The following is a 23934-nucleotide window of genomic DNA, read 5'->3' as shown; positions in this document are numbered from 1 at the left end:
CTGTTTCTTGCTGTGCCATGACACCAGTCGGTCACCTAGGAACTGACATGTTCCACTGGTGCTTTTCCTGTCGATCTTGCATCCTGCATAATCTGCGTCTGAGTAGCTTGTTAGATTAAAGGATGAGTCTTTTGGGTACCACAGACCGACATCAGGAGTGCCTTTTAGATACTTCAGTATCCTCTTTGCGGCTGTGTAATGGGATTGCTTTGGATTTGCTTGAAATCTTCCACACACACCAACTGCAAACAGGATGTCCGGTCTACTTGCTGTCAGATACAATAGGGAACCGATCATGCCCCGGTATGCAATCTGATCTACTGATTGGCCTTCATCATCTCTGTCCAGCTTAACTGATGAGCTCATTGGAGTAGCCGCCGAGGAGCAGGTGTCCATACCGAATTTCTTTAGCAGCTCCTTGGTATATTTAGGTTGACTGATGAATGTTCCTTCTTTAAGTTGTTTAACCTGAAGACCTAGGAAGAAACTTAATTCTCCCATCATACTCATTTCAAATTTGTCAGTCATCATTTTTGAGAACTTATCACATAATTTAGGATCGGTTGAGCCAAAGATGATATCATCCACATAGATTTGAACAAGTAAGATATGTTCCTTCTTTTCAAATTTGAATAGTGTCTTATCCACCGAACCGATGGTGAAATCATGCTCTAATAGAAATGCGGTTAGTGTATCATACCAGGCCCTAGGTGCTTGCTTTAGACCGTATAAAGCTTTGTTCAGCCGGTATACATGGTTTGGAAATGCAGCATTTTTTAAGCCGGGTGGCTGTTCAACGTACACTTCTTCACGTAGATCACCGTTCAGAAATGCACTTTTAACATCCATTTGAAAGACTTTGAAGTTTTTGAAAGTAGCAAATGCAAGAAAAATCCTAATGGCTTCAATCCTGGCTACAGGAGCAAATGACTCTTCAAAGTCAATGCCCTCTTCCTGTTTGTAACCTTGAGCCACTAATCTGGCTTTGTTCCTCGTGACCAAACCGTCCTCATTGAGTTTGTTTCTGAATACCCATCTTGTTCCTATGACCGATTGATCTTTCGGTCTGGGAACTAAGTACCAGACTTTACTACTCTCGAACTGGTTTAGTTCTTCTTGCATTCCCAAGATCCAATCCGGATCTGACAATGCTTCATCTATCCTTTTCGGTTCAATCTGGGATATGAAAGCTGAGTTAAAATATCCTTCCAGAAGTTGACTCCTAGTTCGAACAGGTTCTGAAGGGTCACCTATAATTTGCTTAGGAGGATGTTTACTGTTTCTTCTGAGATTCAGTTCAGGGATGTCTACCAAATTACCGGTAACTTGACCAAGGCTAGACATGTCGGTAAGTTGACCGAGATTGTCAGACCGACCGACTCCCTCGGATTGGACCGAAGTGTCAGCTTCCTGTTGTGGAACAGTTTGATCCGGCTGGGTATCAATGATACCCATTTGGTCATGGACAAACCGCCTGAAGACCGGAGTCTCATCTTCACTATCAGAAATGAATATCGTTATTTTCCAGTTTGTTGTGTAGATCAAAGCATGAAGCAGTATTGCTTTCAACCGATTCATCGAAAACAACGTGAATTGTTTCCTCCATGGTTGCAGTTCTATTATTATATACTCTATATGCTTTACATACTGACGAGTATCCTAGCATAATGCCGGTATCGGTCTTTGCATCAAAAGCGGTGAGTTGGGTTTTACCATTTATAAGAATGTAACATTTGCAACCGAAAATCCTGAGATACTTGAGTTTGGGAACTCTGTTAAAATAAACCTCATATGGTGTTTTGTTGTGAAATCTGTTTATCAGAGACCGGTTTTGTGTATGGCATGCAGTGTTGATAGCCTCAGCCCAAAATTTCTGAGCAATGCCGGAGTCGGCTATCATGGACCGTGCGGCTTCCTTGAGAGTCCCGTTTCTTCTCTCGGCCAGGCCATTTTGTTGAGGAGTCCTAGCACTAGACAACTCGTGTCTAATGCCGGATTCATCAAGATATGCAGTCAATGTACTATTAGTAAATTCGGTACCTCGATCATTTCGAATGCTGTTGATGCGAGTTGATTTTTCATTTTGCAACCGCTTAAGAAGTGTGATCAGGTTTGATACAGTTTCACGTTTAGATGGTAGGAATATCACCCATGTATATCTAGAATAATCATCAATAACTACCATGGTGTAAAGCATACCTCCTAGGCTAATGACCTGAATCGGTCCAAATAAATCCATGTGAAGAAGATCTAGGCATCGGCTGGATTGAATATTTCCATTACTCTTAAAAGATGACCTAGTTTGTTTACCCATCTGGCATGCTGAACAGACCTTATCCTGGTTAAATACTATATCAGGAATACCTTCAACTAGCTTTTTACCGCGAATGTAGTTTAAGGTTTTCATGTTTAGATGGTTTAGTCTCTTGTGCCATAGCCAGGTTTGATCAGTCTTAGCTATCATACATATAGGATATTCTATTCTTGTTTTCCAGTCTACCTTATAGATGTTACCTATTCTATTTCCGGTTAGTAGTACGATGCCTTGAGAGTCCTTAACTAAGCATGCATGTTTAAGGAATTCTACCGTGTATCCGGCGTCACACATCTGACTAATACTAAGTAGATTGAAACGTAGGTTTTCAACTAAGAGTACATTATCAATAGTTAGATTACCATGGACAATCTTACCATTGCCCACAGTTTTACCTTTTGAGTTGTCACCGAAGGTAATTAGAGCACCGGTTACTGATCTGATGTCGATTAGCAAATTGCTATTTCCGGTCATGTGCCTGGAGCAACCGCTGTCCAAGAACCATTCGGAGTTTCCTAGCCGTTTCTTTGGATCCTGCAAAATGTACATATTCACAATTGTTTGGTACCCACATTTACTTGGGTCCACATGCGATTAGTCCCTTAGGTACCCAAACTTTAATAAACCAGACAGTCTTCTTGGCTAGGGTTTTAACTGTCCTTTTTACACTTGGTCTGGTGTATTTCGGTTGTCCTTCAAATGTCCTAAATGGTGATGGTCTTTGGTTCGGTGATCTGTAGTTTGACCTATGTGGTTCAGGAAAGTCTTTCTTATATTTGAGGATTTCGGCTTTTCTCTTCTCAAGGTCAAGCCATGAATCGGTTGGGCCAACGTAGTCGTATTTTAGCTTCTCTTCCCTATAGTATGCGGTTTCCTCTTCTTCAGCTGTACAGGTGCTCTTAAGAAATCTTATAAAGGGGAGGTTTCCTTTTGTAAGCCTTGCTTTCTCTATGGGTTTTCGGTCTTTAGAGCTATTCCCTGTGTATCCAAGACCACGCTTACAACGAGGATGCCTATAGTGTTTATTCATATTCTTTACTATATCGCTAGATCTCTTATAGGCGGCCATCGTATATTGAAATCGAGCATTCTCTTCCTCGGTTAGTTCTCTAGTCGGTTCACTAGGTTGTTCGGTCTTAGGGTCTAACTCGGTTTCTATAGTACGGATATCATTAGATTGTATGACCTCCGGTTCGGTTATGATGGGTACCTCTAGTTCTATTGGAATAGGTACTATGGGATCGGGCTTGATGTTGAGGTGTTTAGGTAACATGATCAATAGGTTCTTATATTCTTCTACTATGTCATTTAATGCATTGTATAACTCATCTTTAGTAAATTCCTCACAGGGAGAGTCAAATACCTGTTCCTCATTGGCCATGAGGCACGTGAGTTCATCGTCACTGTCACTACGAGCCCATAGACTTCCTCCATCGTCGGCTATCAGTGCTTTCGGTACCTCACTTCCTTCACCGGCTTGTTGATAATTGTTTATGTCATTTTGATAGTCCGATTTCTGGGTATCCCTCCTTGGTTTCCTGCATTCCCACTTAAAGTGTCCCAAACAGTTACAGTTATAGCATCTTACATTGGATTTGTCACCATAGTAGTTGTTTGTCGGTTGGCTCCTTTTCATGAACCTCCCAAACTTCTGTGCGAGCATGGCCATGGCGTCCTCACTAAACTGTTCGGCTGTTCTGATAGGTACAGGTGCAGGAGCCGGTATCGGTGCAGGGGTAGGTGCAGGTACAGCCGGTTCTGTAGATGTGATTAGTGCTCTGGTTGATGTTGAGGCCGAGACTTCCTCTTCGGTCCTAGATCTCATCTCGAATTCGTATGCCTTTAGATCTTCGAATACGTCGTATAGTTTCATCTTACGCAGGCTCTTTGATTCCCTCATTACCATTGTCTTTATATCCCAGGCACTTGGAAGAGATCTCAAGGCCTTCATAACTACCTCTTTGTTGTCATACTTCTTGCCCAGAGTTGCTAGTTCATCTAACACACCAGTGAACCGGTCACTGTATTCCTTCATAGTTTCTCCTGGTTTCATTTTGATGCTTTCGAACTTCTGTGTGGCCATCATTATTTTGTTCTCCCTTGTTCTTTCATTTCCTTCAAAGATCTGGATGACCGTGTTCCATGTCTCCTTCGCAGTTTTGCAATCTCTGATCTTGCAGTATGTGTTTCTGTCTACGCTGTTGGAGATCCGGTTTCTTGCATGGTTGTCCAGATTGTTCCTTCTCCTGTCTTCAGCTGTCCATTCTTTTCTATCTTTATCAATGAATATCGGTCCTTCGGTTAGAATGGATTTCATTTCATCATCCAAGGTGACTACGTGCAGGTGCATGCGTGCCTTCCAGTTGGCAAAGTCATCACCTTCTAGCATTGGAGGCCTATCCTTATACATGTTTGCTTGAGTATTGAAACTAACTGCTCTGATACCAATTGTTAGGATCTAGGTCGCCGCTGGTGGACCGGGGGTTGGACCGGTTAGCGGTTCTCACTCGTAGGGTGGTGGTTAATCCGGTTAGAGATTAACACCGGGGTTTCAATACTACACAACCTGTCACAAACCCTTGAACTAGGTTCAAGCGCGGAAGAGGTTTGCTTTCAGGTTGAAGCGGTACGCTTGTATGATAGATACGGTCGGTTTCGGATGATGAAGATTTGGAGATGGTGGGTCGGTTTCGGTAATCTGGATATTCGGTATGGTTAGTATAGAGTCGGTTTGGAAAGGTATGGTTAAGTTAGTCGGTTATATAATGAAGCCTGCAGAAAGTAAATAACACAACAGATTTTATGGATGTTCGGAGATAAAACTCCTACGTCACCCCTTCCTCTCGAAACCGCGAGAAGGATATTCACTAAGGAATACAAGTACAAGCCGATCGAGACTTATTTTCTGCTCGATAATACTCTTACAATTTACACCGAAATTGTAGAACACACTTTAACTTTCAACACTTAGGCTTTCTAGAATAGCACACTGTTATCACTTGTAGTAAATGCTCTTAGCTTTCGTTATCCCAATGTGTGTCCCGCACTTACTCTTCTGCAGCTGCCTCCTTTTATAGGTGAAGTATGCCAACGGTCATATTTCACTTCCTTGAGTCTGATTGGCTGATCAGAGGTGCAGTGATTCATTGTTTCAGACCTGCGGTCGTCTCCTCAGACCTGATGGTCAATCTCAGACCTGGTATCCTGTCTCAGACCTGCCGGTCTGTAAGGAAAACCTGTCGGGTTTGTCTTTTACTTGATGTAGACACTGTCTCTTTGGACAGTTGTCTGTACTTTGAAGATTTCCTTTCTGGCTTATCCCGAAGTAGAAGGATTCGGTAGTACTGTTTTCTGCAGCCTACAGTCTTTCCTCAGACTTGCATGGATATGGAAGTATTCAGTCTGTTCCTTTGGTATCATTCTCAACAGATACCCAGAGTGTCTTCTTGTACTGGTCGGTCATTTGACTTGGCCGAATGTCTTTTGGTATCAATGTAACCGGACTTCTTCCGGTTATGAGCTTTGGCCGATTCTTCCTTTGTGTGGTCACGTTACGAATACTCTTGATCGGTTTGGTAGCTTGACCGGTTAGATTTCTTCAGTTAGTTCTCTTGTTCATCCGGTCCGGTTCCTTGTTCCTGCATGGGAAGTTTGTTTAAGTTAGGTTTATTTGAACCGGTCTGAATTCATCTAACAATTTCTCCCTTTTTGATTATTTTATTTAAAATTATCAAAATCATGTAAGTTTGCAACCGTAGGCCGGTTGTTTTGTTTGGCCGGTTTTTGAAAAAGACTTAGAGAATTTTTCGAAAAATTTTGAGAGAGAAGTTTTGGAAGAGTCTTTATCTTTTATCTAACAGGTATTGTTTTTTAGCATTCCCTGTAAATCCTTCAACATTGTTAAGGTCGAAGCCTCAAAACTTTTCTAAAATCCTCTAGATTTGAATGCTTAAATAAGCCTTTTGAACTTGTTCTCAAAACCCATAGGAATTTATAAGGTAGAAGCCTCAAAATTTGTCCAAACCCTTCATCTTAAAATGCTAGGGTTTCCCATTTGAGCTTACACTCGAAACCCTTCAGTATTACTAAGGTTGCAGACTCAAAACTTATCTAAATCCTTCAACTTTGAACTCTAAGGTAACCCTTTTGAGCTTGTCCTCGAAAACTTTTAGTAATTCTAAGGTATAGAAGCCTTAAATTATTTTCTAAATCCTTCAGCTTTTAAAATTAAGGTAGTCTTTTGAGTTTTGCCTCAAAACCCTTCCACATCTATAAGGTAGGAGCCTAAAAACTTTTAAAAAATCCTTCAGTTGTGAACGCTTAGGTAACTCGTTTGGTGTCATGGTCCTAGATACCCTCAATCGAACTACATGCACATATGATTCCCCATTCATAGTAATATGCACGTAACGTTCCGTCAACTTCGGTCCCTTCTATCCAAATTCTTTCTTCCCATGAAAGAAAATCTAAGATCCCAATTCATACTAAGGGATTTTTTTCAAGAAAAAGGCATAACATGATTTGCATCACATGCATTATTTATATGATCAGGAGTGCATTGCATCTCATTGCATGAATCATAATTTTTGGATAATGATCATTTCAAAATATTTCAAACCCTTCACAATCATGTTAAGGTTTGGATTTTCAATGCATTGCTTTCGGTTTCGAAAAGAAATAAAATTGAACTATCTTTGGACTTGATTCCTCTTACACGAGTATAGGTAGGAAACCTATCAAATAAGTTCGATCAAATTTGCGGAAATATTGTCTTTTTAAAATGAAGAAAATCAAGATCTCTCCCTTAGTAAATCATCAAGGACGCGATTAAATGAGTAAGATTTAAGACTAGATCTAAAACAAGGGACTGTTTGAGATGTAAAGAAAGTTTGAAAATCTCCATAAAAATTGTGTGAATTATTAACTACAATAGTTCCTTCATGTGTCTTGCAAATTTCTAAAACTTTTCTAGACTCTACAAACCTTATCGATATTCAAACTTTAGTCCCAAGGCTTAACAAATTAGGAAAATTTTATGACTCCTAGAAAAGAAGAAAAAAGAAGATGATAAGAGGAATTGACTTAAAACTCTGAACAACTGAGAAAAGTGTCAATGAGCAAAAATATTCATCACAAGATTGAGATAACTAGGTATGTTAATATGTCAGATATACTGATGATACTTTCATCAAAAGATGACAGAAAAAGATAGAAATCAATGTTTCTATGAAGGTTAAAGTTTTCAAAAACCACCAGACAATATCTCTTGGTGTGCTGATTTGGACAGATATACCATAATTCCTAAAATAAATAACATACTCATAGTGGTTAAGGTTTGAAATCACCATTGGACAATTTCTCTAGGTGTATCAATTCAATCAAACACCATGATTAAAAGATCTTTCAAGTTCATAGTTTTCATAAATTTCTCCTCTTAAAAAAAGAAGAAAGAAGCAGTGGAACAAATGAAATACCAATATGTTATGCCCGATAAAGGAATGGGGCAAAAAATAAAAATCTTTGCTAAGAGTCAAACTCTGGTTATTAAATTGTCCATTTCTGAAAGCGATTGCTTGCATAAGAATTCAAATAGACCATGTAAAGGACTTTTTAAGCTTTTTAAAACATTTAAGATCATCTAAAACCATTGAGTCTAACGAACTATGTGAATTTTTTATGTTGAAGATCCTTGATGTTCTCCTCTAGTTGAAGCATGACAAATTATATGGAATTTGGGTGTTTTTTCAAATGAAGCGTGCATGATGTCGTCGATGGTGTAATTTCAAATTTATATAATTGAAATTGTTTGATTTGCACATTTGTTGATTACATGAATTCTGTTTGATTTCCTTGTTTACTCAACCCTAATTGTTTGAGCCTAGATTGAGTCTAGTTTAGTAAGAGGTTAGGTCATGACTAGCCTTGATCCTTAACCTCTATATACCGTCGGAATCTTTATACGTCGGAATCTTTATAGATTGTTTACCAGTGAAGAAACAACCAAGCAATTCTTCAGGCGCGTTCTAGGATGCTTCTAGGCCACTGTGAAGGACTCACTGACAGAAGGAAGACATTTTTGAAGGAGAAAGAAGACACACCACAAAGGAATAGAGAACGACAATTCTAATTCGTAGGGGATATCTGTTTCCATTCTTTTTTTCTATCTCTTCACAATCTTCTTGTGAACAGAGATGTCAATTAATGACGTCCATTGCCTAGACGAGTTTTGGAGGAGGCGAACTTCAAAGATTAAAACAACAGCGAGCCCAAGTAGTCTTCATCGGAAAATCAAAGTCCATATCGGAAAATAGAGTTCGCATATGTTCTTCACTACTAGATTCATATGTGCTCAGACATGTGTTATACGACGAGGAAAGGTGTAGAGACTTCAAGGTGATTCTCGAGCAAGCGGCGTCTAGTCTATAAGAGAATCGTGGGTTAGGAGACATTGATTGTCTTGGTCGAAAACTTGACCATCGGTCACGTGGATGGAGAGACACGGTTGTCTGGTCGTCTTCAACCTCCAATCAATCGAATATTTTGACAAAATATTTTTTGGGTTTTCGATTCACAACGACGAGAAGAAGCGGCGATAGGAAGAGGAGGCCAAACGGATGAGCTCGTGCTCAGCCAAAGATCGAACCCGAGCCCATGGGCTCGGCCTCGGCCTAAGGCGAACCCAGACTGAAGTCAACAAACTTGGACACAAAAGGGTTTGGACCTGAAGGAAGGGGTTAATGTCGATATGACGAAAGTTAAACAGGTCGCCAATTTTGGATGAAAAGTTTGTAAATGCTAACGGGTTGCTCTCCCGCATCCTCCCTACGTTTTAGGCGGCCAACGTCCATGAGTCTTCGTCCTCAACATAGGTCTACAAGAAGCAAAGAACAGTCAAAATTTTGATTTTCAAAAATCATAACTTTTGGTTCCCAGCACCAAATTACTCACTGAAAAGAGCTACAAGTTCGAAAGTTAACGGGTAGCTCTCCAAATCACTTAGATACTCTTTTATCCATCGAACAACTTAAATTTTGAAAGGGAAAAATAGACATATTTTGAATAAATTCAAAATTTAAACAATTAGATATAAATAAGCCAGAGGTTATCTGGGTAAGGGTTAGCAATAAATAATTTAACGACGTTTGAAACCGTTAAAACAAAATTTCGTTTTATATAACTTTTTTCATGAACTCCAATTGACCTTAATAATAAACTTAAATTTGATCGTTCGACAAAAAGATGAATAGTAGAATTACTTTCTTCCAAAAGAACATGTTTGAACGTCTAAAATACTTTGAAATGTTGACATGTTTTTATTTCATATTTTTTCATTTTATTTAAGAATTTTTTTATTTTTTATGCTTAGTGAAAATTATATTAAAATATAGTTTAAGTTTGATAAAAATATCACAAGTTTAATCTCATAGATTGAGAGCATTTAAGAAAGTTAAGATAACACGACATCAATACTATCAAAATTCTAATAGATAAAGATGATGATTTTCTAAAGAGTCCAAATTATAGATGCCCTGATCATGATTGGACCATTTGCTTTGTTCTCATATTATTCTACCCAACTTTCATTTTTTTTTTTAAATTCTTCTAGAAATTTAGTTTAATTTCTTTACTTTTTTTTGGTATAAATTTTATTCTATTTTTTCTTAGATTTTATAAACCATCTTTTGCAATTATCATGACATAGTTAGTTGTAGTGCGACCCAAATGGTTGAAAAGTCATAGCGAGCTTTTGCAACCTTTTGATTTATTTTAAATTTCTTTTTTACGTATTTTTGTGTGAAATATTATAGATATATAATATGTTATTAACGTTAAAATTAATATAAGATAATAATTTAACCTAATTAATTAGTTGAGTTAGATTGATTACTTAGGTAGATGGGTTCAAACTTCAAATCCTGTTGGTTGATCCATGATTGTTTCTATGTGAATTTGATCATTGGAATTTGAATCTTTAACTACAAATTTTAGAAATTTATTAAGTACTTAACTCCTATAGATTTATAATTTATATATATATATAATGATGTTTAATTTTGAAAGTGTCCGGATTACCGGGTCGAGATCTATGGTTAATTTGGATATACATGTGAGAGTAAATTGATACTTGGGTCGGATTTTAGGTTGATCCGCCATAAACTTAAAACGGTTAAAAATGAAATTAAAAATGCTATAGGTATGTTTCGAACTCGCAACCTAATAAAAATAAGTACAACTCTTTAACAAACTAGGTTAATAACACTATCTAATACCAAGTTTGATGAACGCGAAACATTGTAACATTATATTTTTATTGGTGTGTCATATCTTCTAGTTATATATAATATATTGTGATAAGAAGTTATTATTTGACTTATATTAAATCTGCAAAATATTGGGAAGAAAGTTTTTACTTTTGTTCCACTTCTCTCTACAACATAATCCCTCCACGTATCACCATTCATTCATTTATGGATCTATCCCAATCAATAATAATAATTATAATAATAATAAACCGACTCACCCCTTATAAATCAAGAAACAAGTGAATACTCCTTAGATAGAGATAAAAAGAGAAATAATTAAGAGGCCATGGCTGAAGAGATGAAGAAACAAAGTATGAACATAGATCACGAAGCTTCAGAATTAGGACTAGAGAAAGAGAAGGGCTCTGAAAACACCAAGTTAGACGATGATGGCCGTGATAGACGTACAGGTAAACTCTATTTATGTAGTTCAAGTGTCAAATATTCTTATATTTCAAGTAAGATTATTGTCATCCAAAAAGTAGACCCGGGTCAAACTGTTTATAACTTGCAGGAACATTGGTGACTGCAAGTGCACACATAATAACTGCTGTAATTGGGTCTGGAGTACTGTCGTTAGCATGGTCCATGGCCCAGCTTGGATGGGTCGCCGGAGCGGCCATTCTTATGACTTTCTCTTCCATTACATACTTCACCTCCACCCTTCTTGTTGACTGTTACCGGTCGCCGGATCCTATCACCGGCCACAGAAATTACACTTACATGGATGTTGTTAGAGCCCATTTAGGTATATTCTATATTATCCTTTCATTTCTTTTTTATTTTGTTTCTGGATAAGACTGTCAAATCATTTATCAAATATTAAATTATATTTTAAAATGATATTCAATTTTGCATATATAATTTCTTAGAAGAGTCGAATAGGTTTAGGGTATATTTAAGGGAGTGAATGATGTGTGAATATAATATAAAAGGTGAATATTACTGGTTGGAAAAATAATAAAAGGTAAGGAGAGAGAAATTTTATTACTTTTTTTATTAATCAAATTGCGCAACATCATTCCAGATCTCAATCCTAGCATTAATAATTTGGTACGGTGTTTACTTTTTATTTTTAACAACAATTATTTAATCTTTTTTCTATACATATCCCCAGAATTTCTATTTTGAGGGTAATAAAAAAAATAATTAAATGTTTTGAAAAAGCAAATATATAGTGTGACCCTAAGCTTTAAATTTTTTAATTGAGTATATATATATATATGGAGGATTGTCAAAATACCCTTCTTCTTATAGAAATATTTAAGGATTTTATAGTTATTTGATTCAAATATTTCACCTTCAAATGATTTGACCTAAACTTGAATGTCTGTTTTGCTCAGGGGGCATAAAGGTCAATCTGTGTGGAATTGCCCAATATGGTAACCTTATAGGTGTTACAATTGGCTACACAATTACTGCATCTATTAGCATGGTGTAAGAAACTATATATATAAATCATAAATTATTTTAATATTTTTCAATTTTAATTTACTCTAACATGAAAACTCAATTTTATCGATATATTAACATACAGAGCGGTGAAAAGATCGAACTGTTTCCATAAATTTGGTCATAAAGCAGATTGCCACACATCAAATTATCCATTCATGATAATATTTGCTATCATCCAAATCATTCTAAGCCAAATTCCAAACTTTCATAAGCTCTCCTGGCTCTCTATTTTGGCTGCCATCATGTCCTTGGCTTATTCCTCCATTGGCCTTGCACTTTCCATTGCCAAAGTTGCAGGTTATTTATTCACTAATTGTTCAATCAATTTGTATCAAAAAATATTTCATTTTTTGGCGATTAATTATGTTAAGTGTTTGATAAATCAAGGGGGTAGTGGGCGAGCAAGGACTACGCTAACAGGCGTGGAAATAGGTGTGGATGTGTCGGGTTCGGAGAAGGTTTGGAAGATGTTTCAAGCCATTGGTGATATCGCATTCGCTTATGCTTACTCTAACGTACTCATTGAAATACAGGTTTGTCATGTTGATTTTTTACGGCTCTATTTAATATAAATTCCTTGGAAAAAAAAAAGTACATAATTCAATATCCAATGAGTTATGTTTCCATATCTTGAAAATCATTTTTTAGTCTCTGGGTGACTAAAATTTTTATAAAGCTTTAGACATGGAGGTATGGACCATTGATCTTGAATTCAATGTTTTTTTAATAAAATTATTCTCTTAGGAATTCAAGAAAAAATAGACAAAGGTTGTGATGAGCCCTCACATGTGATGAGTTAGAAGGATTTGGATTAGATGGATCGATTTCTCTCCTTTCAATTAATTAGTATTTTTATCCTTTATTTTTTTCTAAAAAAATGAGATGAATTTAAGAATTAAATTAAACAAATTTACTTTGCAATTATAAAAAATAATAATATTAGAGATGGTTTCTCAATGGTTTCAAGTTTTTACACTAGAAACACTAACAAAAAAAAATAATGATAATCATTAATTTAATTAGCATTTAATATTTTTGAATTTAGAAATAAAATAAAAAGAAATAGTTAAGTTTTTCTTGACTGTATAGTCATTTGAATAATAATGAATTATTTACAACTAATCTAGATTTCTTTAACTATTTAATTTTTTTTAGTTAAATCAATATTTTATTATCTCATTAAGTGAGATTTAACTTTTAATAAATAAAAATTTTAATGTGTATTATTACTTTCTCTCATTAATTATAAATTTTTAATCAGTAATTAAAAACGAAATTATCTTTATAAAAAAAATTATAATATTTTGATATATTTGTATTAAATATATTTTAAACAAGTAGTTCAAATTGACAACTTTTATACTACAAAATTATCTTCCAATAAAATCAATTAATTTTATAATAACCCAACATCAATTAAAATTCTTAAAAAGTCAGGTTATTAATCTTCTTTCCTCAATTGATAAATGATTTTCAATCAAATTATTTGAATTTTATTTTATTTATTTTTGAGAAAGAAATATGTTCAATGTCTATTTCATATGTGATTCGGTTGATCATACTCTCTTGTTCTTAATTACAATAGCACCAAAAAAACATCAAAACTAAATGGAACAGATTTCAATTCCTTTCCTAATAAATAAATAATTAAATGTATTTTTCTATATGAAACCATAAATAAAATTTTGAATATCACTAAATCACAATTTTTATCATTTAATACTACGAGGATATAGGACACACTAAGGTCACCGCCGCCTGAAAATAAGGTGATGAAGAGGGCATCGCTGGTCGGAGTGACAACTACGACAACATTCTACATCCTCTGTGGTTGCATGGGCTATGCTGCATTTGGAAATAAGGCCCCGGGAAACCTTTTAACCGAGTTTGGTTTTTATGAGCCCTATTGGCTTGTCGATTTTGCCAATGTTTGTGTCGTCATCCACTTAATCGGAGCCTATCAGGTAATACTAATTCAACTAATTGTAATTATTTATTTGTTAAATAGTTTTTTCTACAATAACTAAAGCATTCTCGTCAATTTTTGGCCAGGTATTTTGCCAGCCGATATTTCAATTCGTGGAGAATTATTGCCACAAACAATGGAAAGAAAATATGTTTGTAACGGGTGAATATACCGCTAAGATCCCATTTGGTTGTTCCTTAGGCATCAATCCTTTGAGGCTGGTTTGGAGGACCGTGTACGTTGTCGTGACTGCAATATTGGCGATGATTTTCCCCTTCTTTAATGTCTTCTTGGCTCTAATTGGAGCGTTGTCATTTTATCCTTTGACGGTTTACTTTCCGATAGAGATGCACATTGCACAAACCAAGATTCCTAAGTTTTCGGTGAGATGGGTGTGGTTGAAGATATTGAGCTGGGCTTGCCTGGTTGTGTCTATTGTTGCTGCAGTTGGATCCATACAGGGCCTTGCAACTGAAGTTAAGGGATACAAACCTTTTAAAATCAAGAATTAGAGATTTTTCTAGATTTAATTTTGATTGTTTGTACTGCTAATTACATTAACAGTTACTATTATAATGGTTTCCTCAAATATTAGAATTATAAATAGTTGTTAAGAGTTGATAAAATAAAAAAATAAAAACATTTTATATATGTTATTATAAGTTATATTTACTTTGAGCCTACAACTTCTCTAGTTGATTTTATTAATATTATATATTTAAACATATAAGTTATTATTGTTTATTCAAGTAAATTCAAAATTCATTTCATCCAAAGCAATTTTTTTTGTTAATTCTTTTTTTTTTTTTTTTTTTTGTCTATTCATCAGAACTCTACCATAAATAATTCTAAACAAGGTTGAATAAATGTGTTAAATCAATTCCTTTTTACTTGTTAGATATTTAATACAGCAATCATATTATTTTACATCTGTTTGAACAAATAGAACCCCAAAATCTGGACTCTTTTTCACCCTCCCACCTTACAAAAATTACTAATCTCTCTTACAAAAAAGCGAATTTGCTTCGTTTATTTAATATTTCTTAAGTAATAATATATTATGAAAAATATAAAAATTCTTAACGCTCTTCTGTGTATTTTTTTTTTTAAAAAAAATTGTATCTTATCAAATTAATATCGTTCTAATCAACTCAAATATTAAAATACATACTATTTCATTTTTATTAAAGTTTAATTTTAAATTAAAAAATCTACTATAATAATTAAAATCCAAAAAACTTTATTTATTTTTATTTATTTTTTTTTTGCAAATAAAGCTTTTTTGTTTAGAAAAAAAAACAAATAACCAAAGATCCAAGCTCTTAGGTCAATCACCTCCGAACTTGTAAAAAAGAAAAATACATTTTTAAAACGAATATAACAGCTAGAGTTCATTTCAGTTATATTATATTTGGAATTTATTTTTTGAGTTTTTGTTTTTTAAATTTAACTATCCTTTCAATAATATATAAAATAATTTTGCTTTAGTTTTATTAAATTTATTTTAAATATTAAAAACTTTTTAATAATTCCTCTTTAAAATATCTCAAATAATTAACTTTTTATTATCAAATAGATTTGTTTTTTCAAAAAATCATAAAAATTATAAAGTATAGAACTTGATGTAAAAGAAAAGAGTTTCATAGAAGGTCTTGGCTTTTTTTAAATAAAAATATAAGTTCATCATGCATCAATGTTATAGGAATTTGAGCAAAGAATGCTTAGATGATTGCCTTGCATGAAAGAAATTTAATTTAAAACTAATTCTAGACATTTTGCAAATATAAACATTCCAAATTTGGAACTAATTTCTAGACTAACTTTACTTAGGAAAATATTTATAAATATAAATAATAATAACAATCAGAATGTAAAATATCAAGATCATACACAATTTTAGATAATTATTAATGGAGTAAATAACTAAATCAAAATTAGTATTATTATATCTAGTTCTTAGCTCAAATCTATTATAATAGGAGAATGAAAATCTTATCCTCGTTCGGGTAAGAAATTTTTTAGGTTACTGAAAGATGAGTAGATAAAACTCAGACAAATATAACAAGAAAGATTGATCAATCTAATGAAAAAATATTCTTTTCAAGACAAACATATTTGAATTAAAATCAAATATGTAATTGTACTTGTTCACTAGATTCATGAAAGCAATCAATCAAACCTAATATTTGGAGTTTGGACTATCTACTATTCTTTGTTATCTTTTGTTTTTTAAAATGTATAATTGGTATAAACAAACATCCAACAAGCCTAGCCTAAAAGAAAAGGAAAAAAAATAAAGCAATCCTGTAAAATAATCCACTGCGTTTGATCAGTAATAATAATAGGGGAATAATTGGTTTGTTACTAATCTCAAGTTTCCTTCTCTATAGTGGCAAAATGATGCAAATTCTATCCCACAATTTAAGTTCAAGCAAATTGCTTTACCAACGAAATAGAGAAGATAAGAGATAAAAATTAAACTTCTTACCTTTTTGTTTTTATTACATGGATCCAACCGCTGTTGTCTCACTAACAACGAATGCTTGAATCAGGCTTTGTGCAGCATGGGTCTCCTCTGGGATCCCTGATATGATTATAACTGTTTCATTTGATCCAGGTTTCATGTCACTGATGGTAATTTTAGCATCGGAAATCTGAAATGAAGACACGCAATGAATTAGACAGACAATAAATAAATAAAAGTCCACACATTATCTACAAAAATCCATTACTCAACCAAATCTTTCCTCCCAATTCAAAAACTCTCAAAAACAATGCTTCCATTCTAAAGAATGTAACTGAGGGATCAGAAAAAGGCTGTACTTTTGAAGAAATAGAGGCACTAGGAAAAAACAAGAGTTGATCTCCCTAAAGGTAAGAAACTAGTGGTTATTTACTATTAATACAAGGCAAATGGAGAAATTGAAATATTAAAAGCAGACTTGTGGCTAAAGGATTTGCTCAATCATTTGGTATTGATTACCAAGAGACATTTGCACATGTTGCTAAACTTAATACAATGAGAGCCATTATATCCAATTATGATTGCCTCCTCCACTAGTTGGATGTAAACAATGTCTTCTTAAATGGAGCCATGGAAGAAAAAATGTACACGGATCATCCACTAAGTTTTGAATATAAATCAGGGAAGGTATGCAAACTGCAGAAAGCTTAATATGGATTAAAATAATCTCCACAAGCTTGGTTAAGTAGATTTGCTAAATTCATGCTCAAATGTGGATATAAACAAGGGCAGAATTCAGTTCAGCCGGTTTTTGGCCTGTTTGGTTCTTTTTTGTCGGGTTTGATTGGTTTGCTTACCCCTAATACCATGTGAAACAAAAAACTTAGATTATAATTTGGATCATCATCTATAAAATAATTTTTAATTTTATACCAAATAAAGGAACAAAAATTACAATATAATTTGGATCACAATTCAGAAAACAATATGAAGAGATCATGACATAATACAGGTTTCCAAATAGGCTCAAAATGAGATAACTTTATTGGCAACTATCTAATCCTCAATCAAATACAAGAAAGAAGAGTAAAAGGAAAAAGGTTTGGGAAAGGATGCCCCATCTAGTGCTTGAACTGTGTAACCAATGTTTAGAGTTGACTGCTCTGCTAAATCTAACTGAACAATCATTGTTTAGATGCCTTGTAAATAAACAGAATTCTCTCTTGTTATTACATATTAAAATGATTCTTTAGATGGTGCACTTTATCATCCAAGTGTTTGGTGTTCTCGCTTTTTGATGAGACAAAAAAAATTAATCTTTGACATTATGGGAGGGGTTCAATTTGTAATTACCTCAGTACATCTGAGTTCATCTTTCCATAGGATACTATAGGGATAAAAACAAACAAATGACAACAAAGTGCACTAAAATCAGTCGCCATATTATATTATGTACCTCACGAATTTGTTTGAGACATTCACCATCCTCTCCATATATTGCAGGAACAACTGAACTAGGAACCATTACTTCCATTGTTGTGTTAGTGATAATAGCCGGATGATTTCCTCTGCACAAACATCAGAAGACAATGCAATTTAAGAATCAGAAGCTAGGAATACATCTTTAACTTGATTATGAGACACCTTAACCGTCAAGTGAAGAAAAAAAAAATAAAGTCACACTAGACCACAAAGAAACCTACCCCCCAAATCCACCAACTCTTCTCTGGAAAGCTCCTGGATGGTTTGGAAATCCTAGAGGACCACCATTATCAACTGATACCTACACAAGAATATGTTATATATAACATGTTACTATCTACCAGTCTAAATGAAATTGCTGCCAATATAATTTTATTAGCTTGGCCCCACAAGAATTCTTACCGAAAAAGGAACTCTCGGTCTGGGAACATTGTGTAAGAATGGCCTATCATCATGAGACAGATAATTCCCGTGATGAGATAGGGCTCCAGCCGAATCAAAAATTTTAGAATGTGGTCCCATATTAGAATATATTCCAGGTGGTGGTGACACCTCTCGCCTTCCGAGATATGATGGAAATGGAGGAGCTTGATCGTGAAAACCAGCATGATTGTTTGAAGAAAATCCTTCACGGAAGAAATTATTCCGCAACCTAGTTGTTATTCGCAAAACAGCATCTTCAACCACTTCAATTCCTCCTTGTATCTGTCAAAATAAGAGACCTACATAAGCAAAACCAGTGCCAAGAACCAAGGACAACTAAAAGTCAGAAATACTTTACACTTTTGTAAAACCAGTTGCCAATATTAAAAGGACAAGTTCTCAGGATAAATATCATCTAACTTGTGATGATAATGGACGCCGCCTGGTTAGTGGTTACAATATTTTTCACGTTAATGATGTTCTGGAAAATCTAAATTATCTAAAAACACTTGCAATTTTAAGTTTGGCCATAGTTGTCAATAGCGTATAGCGCTAAATAGCGTCAAAGCTGCTCATAGCTATAGCGTAAAGCGAATAGCGTAGCGAGGGCTATTTGAAAATAATGCGTTAAAAACATGTAAATATCAAAAATAAAAAACATCACAAAAATAAAAGTTTAAAACAAAAAACCATCAATTCTTAAACTAGAAAAAGTTCAAAACATAATCTAAAATTCATTGTCATCATTTTCTTCATCAAGATCGAGATCATCTTCTTCATTTGAAATTGCATAATGTTTGGCATCATTCTCTTCTTCACTTTTTTCATTGTAATCAAATTCATCTAAAATATCAGATGTGTAAGATGTTTCTATTGGTCTTTTCCCCCTTGATTTAGATGTGATTGCCTTCGAGCTTCTTAAATGTGTTGATGAAGAGAAAATAAGAGAATGAAGGATAAGAAAAGACTAGAGAAGAGAAAGAGGGATAAGAAAAGGCTAGAGAAGAAATGTAGAAATAAGATTAGAGGAAAGAAGAGAAAATAATTGGAAAAACTAGAGAAGAAAAAATAATAAGAGAATAAAAGAAGAGTGCAAAGAGAGGAAGAGTCAAAAAAATTTGGGGAGATGAAAAGTCATAATTAATATTAATTTTGTAAAAGCGTCGCTACAAGGGGCAATAGCTTTTGGCGCTATAGGCGCTATAGCTACAAAAGCGGGGCTATTTAAAAGTGCGTAGCCTATAGCCCCTTATAGCTACAAGGGGGCGCTACGCTACGCTATTCGCTATAGCTAGCGCTACGGGCGCTATTGACAACTATGAGTTTGGCAATTTTCAATCTGATTGTGACACATATTGTAACAAAATACTAGTTTCCAAATAGACTCAAGATCACATGTTTAAAGAGATGTGTGCAAACAAACCTGAACTACTTCATCATTCTCTTGAGCAAATTTTGGGAGTTGATCCTTCCCCAATATACGAATATAAGCACCAGATGACTTCCTCATTTCTGCAATAATACATCCACCCTTGCCTAGAAGACATCCTATCTGATTAGAGTGAACCAATAGTCTTGCTGTCATTTTTGTGTCCTTTGTCTCAGGTGTAATCCTAAACATCCTCAATAAAACACGAAGCACGGCGTCTTGGACCGGGGATACCATGTCTTCTGGATGCTGCATTAAATCAACTAATTATACTTCTCTACTAACAAATAACAAATTCATCAGAAAATATAAATATTATAGCAAATGTCAATAATATTGACTACATACTGCTGGGCCAGATATGACAACTATGCGATCTTCTGAATCAATTAAGGTGTCCTGTATAGAGATCTCACAGCCAGTTTCATGTTGAAGCATCTTAACTATACTTCCACCTTTTCCAATTATACTCCCTACATTGTCAGCAAGACCCAACACCTTAAAAGTTATGACCATCTCTCGAGGAAGGTTTGCATGAGCAGGGATTCCGGAACGATAATCTGCACCATCATGAGGCCTCACTGGGTGTTGTAGAGCACCTTGAAGATGGAAAGGGTGATTTTGCAACGGGAATGATTCTGTCCTAGCAATATGACTTCCAAGAGAATGAGATGATGGTCCACTATGATTGGCAGGAAAAGAATCCTGATCTCGAGGTGGATTGTTGAGAAGCTGCTGGGATATAGATTGAAGAGCTTTCTTCACTGCTTCAAAATCCCCAGTAACCTACAAGGAAAATGAAAATAAAAATCTACTATCAATGACAACTAGTCAACAATAAACCCAAGATGTAGACACTACCATAACAGATTATAAGAGTTGAAGTCAATTTTCATCAAGATCTTTGTAAATATCACTAACGTACTTTTTCAGAGTATCCTCGTGATATATTTTCTAAGAAATAAGTTTACTGTAATGACCACACTTCAGATCAAGGATTACATGAAAACAATGCATACCTGAACAAGTTCATCAGAAGAGGTCACACAGAGAGGTACTTTGTCCCTAGGAACTATACGGATCTGTGCCCCACTTGCGGAAGCCATTTTTTTAATCACACTGCCACCTTTTCCCAAAAGGCAACCCACTTGAGTGGAGAGCACAAGTATCCTCAAGGCTATTGAAGAAGCTCTATTATTCTCTTCATTTTTACCTTTTGTCTCCGTGTTTCCTTCAGCAATTCTTTCAAAGATGCGAATGAGTGCTATTTGTGTCGGCGCTTTTCCATTTCCAAATTTTTTATTATCTCCATGTGAGGACTGTATCTCTTCAATGTCCTCCTTATTGTCTTCATTTTTGTCACCACTACCTTCAGCATTTGCAGCATCACCTCCTTCTTTGATACACTCAATACTAGTATCACTATCCTTATCGGCAGCTATAATAGAAATTACGCGTTCATCACATCCAGAAACAGCTTCTTCCACTTCTACCTTTGTACCAGTTTCTTGTCGTATTTGAGAAATTAAGCTTCCATCTCCAATAACACTATCTATTTTAGAAGCAGGACATAATAGGCGGTAGACCATAGAGCCATGAGTGGTTTTTGCTGGTAAACTCTGCGAATCGGAAGCAGCTATCTTTTGCACCTTTTCTTTACCATTGGATTCCGTTTCGTCGCAATCTTGGGGACGCTTGGAAGGTGTAAGTTGGACTGACATGTTTGCAAGGATAATAAAAGATTGAAACGACGCCTAGAACATCAAGTTAGAAAACAATAATTGTTAAAACTAAATAAGGAGAAATAAAAATCTATACACATAACCCAAAGGTAAAGAAAATGTAAATTTAAAATGACCCTCCAGATGTGCATAAAAAAAACAAGAGGAGTTAAAAGAAATATGATAAATCTGAGGATACTCTTCTTAATGAAAATAAATAAATTGATTAATGGCATGCATTTAAAGTATGCTATGTTTCTAGATTTGAACAATTGAAATTCTAGATGATAGAGGGCAACAATGATCAATTCAATGTTGATAACATTGGGATTTATTTCCATCTTCCCCTTACAAGCTTCTTATTCAACAAAGCAAGTTATTGTCCACCCTTCATACACTTGTTAGCAAACAAATAAACAAAATTAGTGATCATTGTAAACTCTTCAAGCACGCAAGCATCAACTAGCAGAACTGGAGAAGTCACCACAGATAACAATGATTTTATGCGGATTGAACACTTTCGGGTTCAAGAAACTAGTCATGCAAACCCACAACGAATCTGGAAAAAGACTTAAATCTGAAAACGAATACAAAGTTTGCCCATTGATCACTTTCGCATGGCTACGCTAACATGATATCAAACGCTAGGGATCCTCCTAAGTCGATTGCACGAGGCAAATACTTGTGCGAATTACGAAAAAGAAGTGCAGATATGCAGATAAATGCACAAATAGATACGATACTTATACTTAAAAGAAACTTGATGCTGACTTACAGCTTTAAATCGAAGCAGATTCAGCAACTGCAGCGTCTTCTCTTTCTCCCTCTCCCTCTGTCAGGATTCGAAGAGACGGAGAAATGAAACCGCTGAACCTTGTTAGGGTTTTTATATCTATGGACACGTTTGTCAACACTATTCACCCTCTATGGTGTCTTAAGTCTAATTATAGTTTTTACATAATTATATTATTAATTAATAATTTGATAAAAATATATATTTCTTTCTAAATTAATTTGATAACTAATTCTCATTTTTCACATTTTATTTTTCATTTGAAGATGTCTTTTACTTTGTTGATTTTAGGTATTTTTTTCAATTTCATAATTTTGAAGTAAATCTATCAATTTAAAATCTATATTTAATTGAGTTGAGAAACTGTATATCTATTTGAATTGAACGAGGGTTATGAAAATGTGAAAAAGTATACATAAAATATAATATATCAATCATAGTAAAAAATATTTACAAAAAATGAGAAACAAAATCTCTCGTAAACACTTACAAAATGACTCGTGACGTTATGATTTTTAAATATGAAAAATAAAACTATAGTTTTAGAAATGAATTTATGGATTAGTATATATATATATTGCAAGGATAGAAAATTGATATCTAATATAAGAAAAACATAACAAAACATTTTATCGTGATAGATGCATATTTTTTTGAACAACGAATAACTTATCGTGATATCCTACCATATGAGATCCAACTGTGTGGAGTTCAGGTCTGTCCAACGTAGGATCGTATGCAATAATACAATGGGGTCACGAATGATACTCTCAATATGCCTCGACCATGCAGTTCTAGTATCGCACATGGGCTTACCATCTATCGGGTAAACTCTAGAGGAATATTCTATTCCACCTGCAACTTACCAACTACAGTATTTTTATTCTTACATCGTCTCCTCCTCGTAGAAGATCCTAAATGAATAAGAAAATACATAATTAAACACCAGTACATGCATCATCATGCTTAGACGGGGACTGTGTCTCATCATCATCGAGGTTAGTGTTTTGTACACCATCAATGGACATATCATCATCACTCTTTAATATCCTGTGCAAATCGATGTCACTGATATAGTCGAGTATTATTAATGGGTCTTAAGACTCCTCCTCGGTCCTCTACATGAGGTCCTCTAACTGGAGGCCAAAGCCCTTACCTACTACTCTCCCTTTAGGTTTTATGATCGCTGCAAATATAGAATGTAATGTTTGTTAAAAAAATGTATAATTAGACCTAGACCTTAATAAACACGATGAAATCTTAATTAGAGTAACGAGGATTTATTGGTATCACAATTTTCCATCCATGCCTTAATGTCATATCCGTAGAATAAAAAACTTGATGTGTTTGGCTTGTCATTATGAATGGTTCATGCATTTAAGTTTGTAGAGTTCTATTCATATTTATACTAACATAACCATACTTATCAACCTTAATGTCTCGATCTTTGTGATGAACATCAAACCATCTACACTTTAAGAACCACTCGTTTTCCACTAAAAAATGTTACTTGTATGCAGTGCTGGCCCGCAATGTTGGGATGCCCTAGACCCACATTTTGTAACTCATAAATACAAAAATTTT

The 23934-nt window shown here is 34.7% G+C and overlaps 2 protein-coding genes across 3 annotated transcripts; one reads left to right on the top strand and one right to left on the bottom strand.

The window, feature by feature from the left end:
• The first annotated feature begins 10865 nt into the window (after positions 1-10865).
• Positions 10866-14621, top strand: LOC124932086 (amino acid permease 6-like). Its single transcript, XM_047472691.1, has 7 exons — positions 10866-11027; positions 11132-11365; positions 11961-12054; positions 12155-12369; positions 12460-12605; positions 13809-14036; positions 14125-14621. Exons 1-7 carry the CDS (start codon positions 10904-10906, stop codon positions 14548-14550), a joined length of 1467 nt encoding a protein of 488 aa, XP_047328647.1. The 5' UTR covers positions 10866-10903; the 3' UTR covers positions 14551-14621.
• A 1711-nt stretch (positions 14622-16332) lies between these two features.
• LOC124930713 (KH domain-containing protein HEN4-like) lies at positions 16333-22464 on the bottom strand. 2 transcript variants are annotated; one of them, XM_047471058.1, is made up of 8 exons: positions 22333-22464; positions 20856-21590; positions 20185-20622; positions 19831-20085; positions 18387-18689; positions 18206-18285; positions 17959-18070; positions 16333-16692 (listed from the first exon to the last, which is right to left on the bottom strand). In XM_047471058.1, the coding sequence occupies exons 2-8, from the start codon at positions 21555-21557 to the stop codon at positions 16540-16542; spliced, it is 2043 nt and encodes a 680-aa protein (XP_047327014.1). In that variant the 5' UTR covers positions 21558-21590; positions 22333-22464; the 3' UTR covers positions 16333-16539. The 2 variants fall into 2 exon arrangements, with proteins under 2 accessions (XP_047327014.1, XP_047327015.1); XM_047471059.1 differs by having other exon boundaries at positions 20856-21587; positions 22330-22350.
• Positions 22465-23934: the final 1470 nt, after the last annotated feature.

This window comes from Impatiens glandulifera, chromosome 3 (genome assembly GCF_907164915.1).
Source record: "Impatiens glandulifera chromosome 3, dImpGla2.1, whole genome shotgun sequence".
Lineage (NCBI taxonomy): Eukaryota > Viridiplantae > Streptophyta > Magnoliopsida > Ericales > Balsaminaceae > Impatiens > Impatiens glandulifera.
Note: the sequence above shows the minus strand (reverse complement) of the source record. Positions and strands in the feature narration are given on the sequence as shown.